The 7,062-nt window shown below is 46.8% G+C and overlaps 1 protein-coding gene across 1 annotated transcript in view; it reads left to right on the forward strand.

The window, feature by feature from the left end:
* Window positions 1-54: 54 nt before the first annotated feature.
* Window positions 55-7,062, forward strand: part of LOC104490181 (group 10 secretory phospholipase A2-like) — a 12,662-nt gene continuing 5,654 nt past the window's right edge. Inside the window, exons 1-2 of the mRNA XM_010132433.1 lie at window positions 55-97; window positions 3,160-3,325. Coding sequence (XP_010130735.1) covers window positions 55-97; window positions 3,160-3,325 — 209 coding nt within the window. The remainder of the gene's footprint in view (window positions 98-3,159; window positions 3,326-7,062) is intronic.

Below are 7,062 nucleotides of genomic sequence, written 5' to 3' on the forward strand. Positions count from 1 at the left end.
CGGCCGTCCCGACGACTGCAGCCCGGCCAGCCGGAGCAGGGGAGCGATCTGCCCATGGGCTCCTGCCTGCTGCTGATGCTGATGCTGCTCCAGGCAGGTGAGTACCACCGCTCGGTCCCTCTCGCTCCCCATGCCTCCCCCCGTCCTGGGACAGCCTCTCCCCTTGCCGTCAGCTTTGCCTGATCCGTGGCAGGCACCTCGGTGCGCTTTGGCCAAGCGAGGAAAAAAAGCGCTGGTCAGCTATTCTCAACTTCATAGCGAGGGGCTGCGTAAGTGAGCTCCCTACCCGCTTTGCTTCCATGGTGGTTTACAGACCTGGGGATATAAAAACAAGGGTCATTTTCTTTTTGAGTAGTTTTCTGCTACAAAATCATTGGCGTCTCTGTTTCTTTACAGCAATTCCCTCTTTTTATACCAGTAACCGTGGAGTTTGCAGTTTTCAATTAATCTGCATTTTAAATAGTTTTTTAAAACCTGTTATAAAAAGCCATTAATGTCTGCTAAAATAAAGACCCTACACACAGAGACAACACATCACTAAACTGGCAGGTCTGAGGTTATACCTGCAGCACAACTTTTAAATAAAAACCAAACCCTTGCCTTTCTCTACACTAAAGGCTGCCCATTTAATCAGGAAATAAAAAGTGTAAGTAAGTTGTCAGATCCACCCCTGTTCACCTCCCTGCAGGTATGTTCTCTGCTAAGGCACTCCATTAGCAGTATAACTAATGATAGGACATGCTCCTAAACGGTGGCTGCTGTGGAGACTCAGACTTTTTCAAGGGTTTCCCAGCTGTGTTGGCTTGGCTGCCCAGCATAGAAAAATCAGTTTCAGTTCTTGGTCAAGTTACTAGGTGTGCACCTGAATATCGCAACATACTTGCTGGGACTGACCTCTCAGCTGCAACAACCTACCATTGGCTCAAAATCCAGCCAACTTTCAAAGAACTAAACCAGAACATCAGAGGCTACCTGGATGCCTGCATTATTTCAAGCTCTTACAGAGCACATAGCCCTAAGAACACTAATTGAGTCTTTCGGACTCAGCTCCCTTTGGGGCTTTCTCTCCACTTCCATGAGCAGCTCTGCACTGTAATTACAGTTTCTTGATCCTCAGAGGTATCCCCGAAAGGAGAATGGCTTTTCTTCTTCTGAGTGAGGTGCTGTTACCTCACAGCAACCTCAGCTGTTTTCAGCCAGTGGTCAGCAGACCAAGGCCAGCAGTCCTGATTTAAGAGGTCAGCAAAAGACAGCCAAAAAAAAGAGCAAGCTGCTTGTTAGGAAGCCTACAAAGACGTTTTTGTCTCTACTGGAGTATTTTCAGGCTCTGCAAACTGCAACAGGTTGAAAAAACACGATTTTAAACCTGAAATCCAGAGCAGCTTACTGCTTGTGATTTCCTCTGGGGTGCCTGAGAGTTGAGCTCCCTTCTAACTCAAGAGCCCTGCTGTTCGATCAAGAGAACTAGGTCGCTTCCTTAGTTTCAAATAACACCCATCTAATGTGTTTTTAGTACGAAACCTGAACACTCAAGTAGTGTTGAGGTGAACAGCACCATTACTTTTTCAGGAATGTGCATTTAATTCCTGAGGAATGCCCCGGGAAGCGTAGGGAGGCTGGTGCGAAGCCCTGTGCCAGGACAGCCCGAGGCACCCATCGCAGGGGTGAAAATGATAGAGGTCAGCACTCACTCCTGCTGGGGGCTCGGGCTGCAGAGGAGAGCAAAGCCCTGCCCTGTCTGTCTTGGGGAGAGACCCTTCTCATCCTCGCTGGGGTTTGGATCAGCCTAGTAGGGGGAGCCAGCCCAGGAGATGCAGGGAGAGGCCCAAGCGAGGGGATTAGAGGCTAGGTTTTAAAAGGAAAGCAACTGTTTTAATAGTATTGAGTCCTCGGGTGGTTTAGGGGATTAATTAGTCCCTGTTTGCACAGCACTTTGAAGAGGTCAAGCATGCTGCAATAGCTGGGGGCAGGTGGAAAGCAGCTTTGGTGGTGGGTTCCCAGCTCCCAGGCATCACCTCCCTCTCCATCCAAGTGTGCCACAAAGTCCCTCCATTTCAGCAGGCTTTTCTTCTTTGAAGCGTCTGTGTATGGACAAGATGAGAGGATGGGTTAGGCGGTCAGTCAGAGGGGTTTCAGGCAAGTAGTGAGTAGCTTTGCCATGAATGATAGAGCAGGACAAAATGCACTTGGTCCCAGGCAAGAACTACTCCTGTCTGCCTCTGTCATTAACATGATAAGCATCGTTTGCATCTGAGCATCACCTGAGTATTAGGGTCTTCCTTGATTTCCGTAACAGTTCCTACAGCAAGGCAGAGTCTGTGGTTTCTAAAAAAGTTGCAAATTAACATGTGAAATCACAACACTGGAAGACTTTTCATTTGAAAAACCCCAGACCGGTTTGGGCGGCCATCCGCACACTTCAGCCAACACAGAGCTCCTTTTAGTTTTGTTTTTTTTTCCAACTTAATGCAGCCTACCCGATGCTACGAATTCAATGGAACATAGTAATGGAAGCGGATATAAGTGTGGCCAGCACTTGCAACTTAATAGTACCGTCAGCTTTTTGCCATCTGGAGAATGGGTTAAAATATCTTGAATAGTAGGGCAAACTTGGGTAACAGAATATGTTTTGGTGGCATAGAAACATCATTTTTTCCATAGAGCCCAGGTTAGGTCTGGTTGTGTGCTTGTCCTTTGCTGCTTCACGTCCTGCTTGGGACCACAGCGTAGCTAGTAAGCTGTGCCAGGTTTGGGAGCTCTGGTGCGCAGTGAAGCCCAGATGGCTCCGCATGGTGCTGGCACAGGCCCTGCGGAGCTTAACAGCTCGGGCTCCATGGTGTGCAAAACCTGGCACGCTGCTCCCAGGTGCCATATAGCTGCAGTCACACACTAGTGCACCAGAGCTACCAAGTCCTGCTGGAATTGAGCTCCCTCTGGAGAAATAGTCTCCTCGGGTATTTCTGCATCCACCTCACGATTGTTCCAGCCTTCAGGTAAGGCCCCCGCATGGTCCCCTTTGCAGGCTGAATGTCATGGCTAACTAGATTGTCAAGGTTGCACCCTATCAAAACACCCCCAAAAATTCCCCCTTTAAGGACTTTAAGAAAATCAGGGTAGGCATGTTTGATTCTTGTATGCAGCCATGTTCTATCTTTGCAGTTTGGGAAGGCGCTCTGGGAAAATCCCATTCATTGCACACCCGAGGAATCATCGAATTGGCAGGAGCTATATCGTGTGTCACAGGACGGTCTCCCTTGGCGTATATTGGCTACGGATGCTACTGTGGACTGGGAGGACAAGGCTGGCCTAAGGATAAAACCGACTGGTAAGAAGAATCACATGTCCAGAAAAAGTGCAGATCTCCCCACTCTTCCCAGTTTGTACTACTGTGACTCCACAAACTTGTTGCTGCCTTGTGGATAGGGAACTCAGTGTACAGGAACAACACTGAGGTGTTGTGAATGAGGACCCGCTTATCATTTGGGGTTCGAATGAGGGTTTAGTCACCTTTTGGATGAGACCAAAGCTCCTGGGACACTGTACTATGTGGGGTGGAGAGCAAAGGAGAAACCAGGATATGATTTCCTGAAATGGCCGTGTGTTTTTTCATAGAGAGCAAGTCCTGCCTGAGCAAAGGGGAGTGATCAAGGTGTTTGGAGGATTATTTCACTCGGGTCCTGACAATGGCAGCAATAGGAATATCACTGTTTATCCTCTGGAAGAAATCCAGCTTATTGCAAGGAATAATCAAACCTATTGCCTTCATTCCCTGTTGGTTCACACTGAATCAAGGAAGAACAACATCAGGAGAGAGCATGATGTTATTTCCCCTCTTTGTGAGCGGGAAAGATGCTGTGCTTGTTATTCCTGAGGCTAAAAGCAATGAGTGTAGGAGGTGTTGCAATCAAAGGATTCTTTATGGTGCTCTTCAATTAGCATACATATAAATCTTGAGTATGGTGGATTCTTCTGTGCTCTGAGCCTGATATTTGCAATCTTGTCTGGTTTGAAACCTCGCAGACAGAACACTCAAGTCTATCTGTTTACCTGCAGTTAACAGCCCAGGCATTACCAACTGGCAAGTGCTGCTTTTAGCAAGGGTGAAGGCAGCGTGTCGCTCACTGGGAAGGAAACTGGGCTTTCCAGAATGCCCAGCTGTTGGAGACATTTCACATTGCTGCAAAGCCAAATGTTGAGGAATTGGCAGGACAAAGGAAAAGAAAGGAAGAACATATGCCAAGGTTAAAGGCCACATCCTCTGTGGGCATAAAAGAGCAGCTGTCCCTTGAAACTAGCAGAGATGTCTTCATTAATGCAGCGAGACCTTTCGCTCCCAAAGCCTTCTCTTCATGTCCCTGATTTGCATCTATGCAAAGTTTGATCTACAAAATAGTCAATACGGGGCTTACAAATAATTAACTGCTTACAAAGTGTCGTAGATTTCAGGTGTAGAAATTTCTTTCAGTTTTCAGTAGTATCTCTTGACCTGCTTATCATCATCTACAGATGTAAACGTGTTTATTATTATTGTTAGCCCTTTACCAGCTCTAATAATTGGGCCTTTAAAAAGTAAAACACGACTCCACTTATCTGGCATACTTCTTTTTACCGAAGGCCTGAGTGGAGTCATCTAAAAGCTGTTTCTCACAGGGACATTTGAGTGGCATCGCCCCCAGCCCACACACCATGTTTAGGCAGCTCTGGGAGGTGCGAGTGGTCAGCACTTCTGAAAAAGAGACAGAAAGAGTAAAATGCAGCCACGTGTTCATCAGCTGGTGTTTGTGCTGCCATTTGATTTCCATGAGATGTGGATTTTATCCTAACCGCAGAAAATGAGACTCTGCTACTGGAAATGCCTCAAATACCAGATAATTTGTAAGAAGAAGGATCGATCTGTTAAGTGCATTCATTATTATTCCTTAGATGCAATGCTTGGCTGACAAAAAAAAAAAAAAAAAAAAGGAAAGATTTTTAGTTAGGTTCTTAGCTAAGGAGAATCAGCAAAGCTCCACTAGATTTAACCCTAAAAATCTCCATTTTATGTTTGCTAGAGGAATTTTCTGCAAAAATCAGTGTGGTTGAGTACTGCATGCCCATCAAAGTGACTATGCTATTTTCCATACTTGCCATTCTAAAAAAGAAAGAAGCAGCGTGGAAAAACTGCTGGCTTTGAGTGACACTGTTTGAAATTACTCACTCTCCTGACACTTCTAGGTTTGTTTCTGAGACCCTTACAAAAGGAGTAATTTTCTTGTGAGTAATACAGTCAGTCGGTCTAGACAGGGCTGGAGTGTTTCTAAGCACCTCTCCTTTATGTGGGGAAAAAAAAAGAAAAAGCTGTTGAGTGCATAATCTTTTTATAAGGTTTATTCCACACACTGACTTTGATGTGGCATTGTCAGTAATTACCTTTCCCATTTTGTTCCACTCTCACAGGCCCATCACTTCAAGGCATAATGGCACCTCCTTCACATAAAGTCAATTGATTGGTTTCTCCTTCCCCTTTCTGTTCCCCTGGGTTGCGGCAGCACCCATTTTGTCAAGCAGGATCTGAAGGTACTCGGCATCTCCCCGAAAACACCAAATGCCACTAAAGGCAGGGTGGCCTGTGTGGTTCATCTGGCAAACTCGAAGGGAATAGTAAGATTTTCCTTCAGTTGCTGAGATAAAGCAAAACAAAAAGGCACAGTGATGACCGTGCTGTTAAAGTGACAAACACAAGGTGACAAATTCTCACCCTAATGGCATTTGCTTTACAGCAGGGGTCTGTCCAGCTCATCATTGTGGGCCATCCTGTCTGTAGCCATTAAGGCTGTCTCGCAGCCCAGACTTGACGAACAGACTGCTGGCTAACTAGGTGACACGGCTCTATCTGTTTTCCATACCTGTTGGCCAGTGCTCTGCCACACTGTTGGCTTGTCAGCCGACTCTGCGTTGTCCAACCCATCGTTAGCAGGTTATTATAAGCTTAATACCATGCTCTGACTCAGGTGCAGGAAAGGGCATTTCCAGACAGGAGAGGACCATCATAAGGTGGCAAAGGACAACAATAGGTTTCCTCAGGCTTCATTCCCTGGTCGTTCTTTCAGTACATCTGTCACTGCAACAGGCTCCCCGGGGAGGTGGTCATGGCACTAAGCCTGTCAGAGTTCAAGGAGGTGTCTCGACAATGCTTTTAGTCACTTGGTTTAGTTTTAGAGTAGCCCCGCAAGGAGCAGGGAGTTGGACTCGATGGTCCTATGGGTCCCTTCTAGCTCAAGATATTCTAAGATTCTATAAGAGAGATGTTTATAAAACATGAGCCAAAGTCTTCTCGCTTTGTGTTGGCGTAAGATACCTGTCACTTCTCTGCAGTTATGGGTATCATTAGGAGGAGACAATGTAAGTGAAAGCAGAATTGTGTCCCAGATCCTGTGGTCCTGCAGAATTTATGCAACCCCCCTGATTTCAGCAAGCCAGCTAGGGAGCAGCAAGTTCTCATAGCTAGCTAGCATACCTCTCTAGTGCGCCTTTGGTTGTCCTTCCTTGATTCACAGACCATCTTTCACCCCCTCCAAGATCTTTTCTCACTTTTCTCCTATCTCCTTTTCTGTTCGCTCCTCTGGCTCTCTGTGAAGAGCAATTTCATTGCTTTCACCCACAGGTTCCTAACTCCTCTCTTTGCCTGGCTACTTCTGTGCTGTTCTTCCTCCCCACAGTCCTTCATCACTGACACAAACTTTACTGATTTGACTACTGATTCACTCACTCTTCAGACCTCACGAACCCTATGATTTCTACACCTGGCACTCCACCTCAGCTCAGCCTGATTCCTGGCTGTCCACCATGGCCTCTCGTGCTCTGTGTCCCATATTGGAGTCACCCATGATGGGCTTGCTCTGCCATCCACCTCCTTGAGGGTGGATGAGGCTGTGCTGCAGCTTCAGGTATGTTAGCCAAGGCACCCCGGGCTACAGCAACTCCTCAGATGACATATGCCCCAGTTGTAGTTCAGTGCTGTATTCCACCCCAGTCACATCACATGGCACATTGCAACTCCAACTCATACACTGGAGAAAGCTG

The sequence above is a fragment of the Buceros rhinoceros genome, unplaced genomic scaffold (genome assembly GCF_000710305.1).
Source record: "Buceros rhinoceros silvestris isolate BGI_N320 unplaced genomic scaffold, ASM71030v1 scaffold12923, whole genome shotgun sequence".
Classification (NCBI taxonomy): domain Eukaryota; kingdom Metazoa; phylum Chordata; class Aves; order Bucerotiformes; family Bucerotidae; genus Buceros; species Buceros rhinoceros.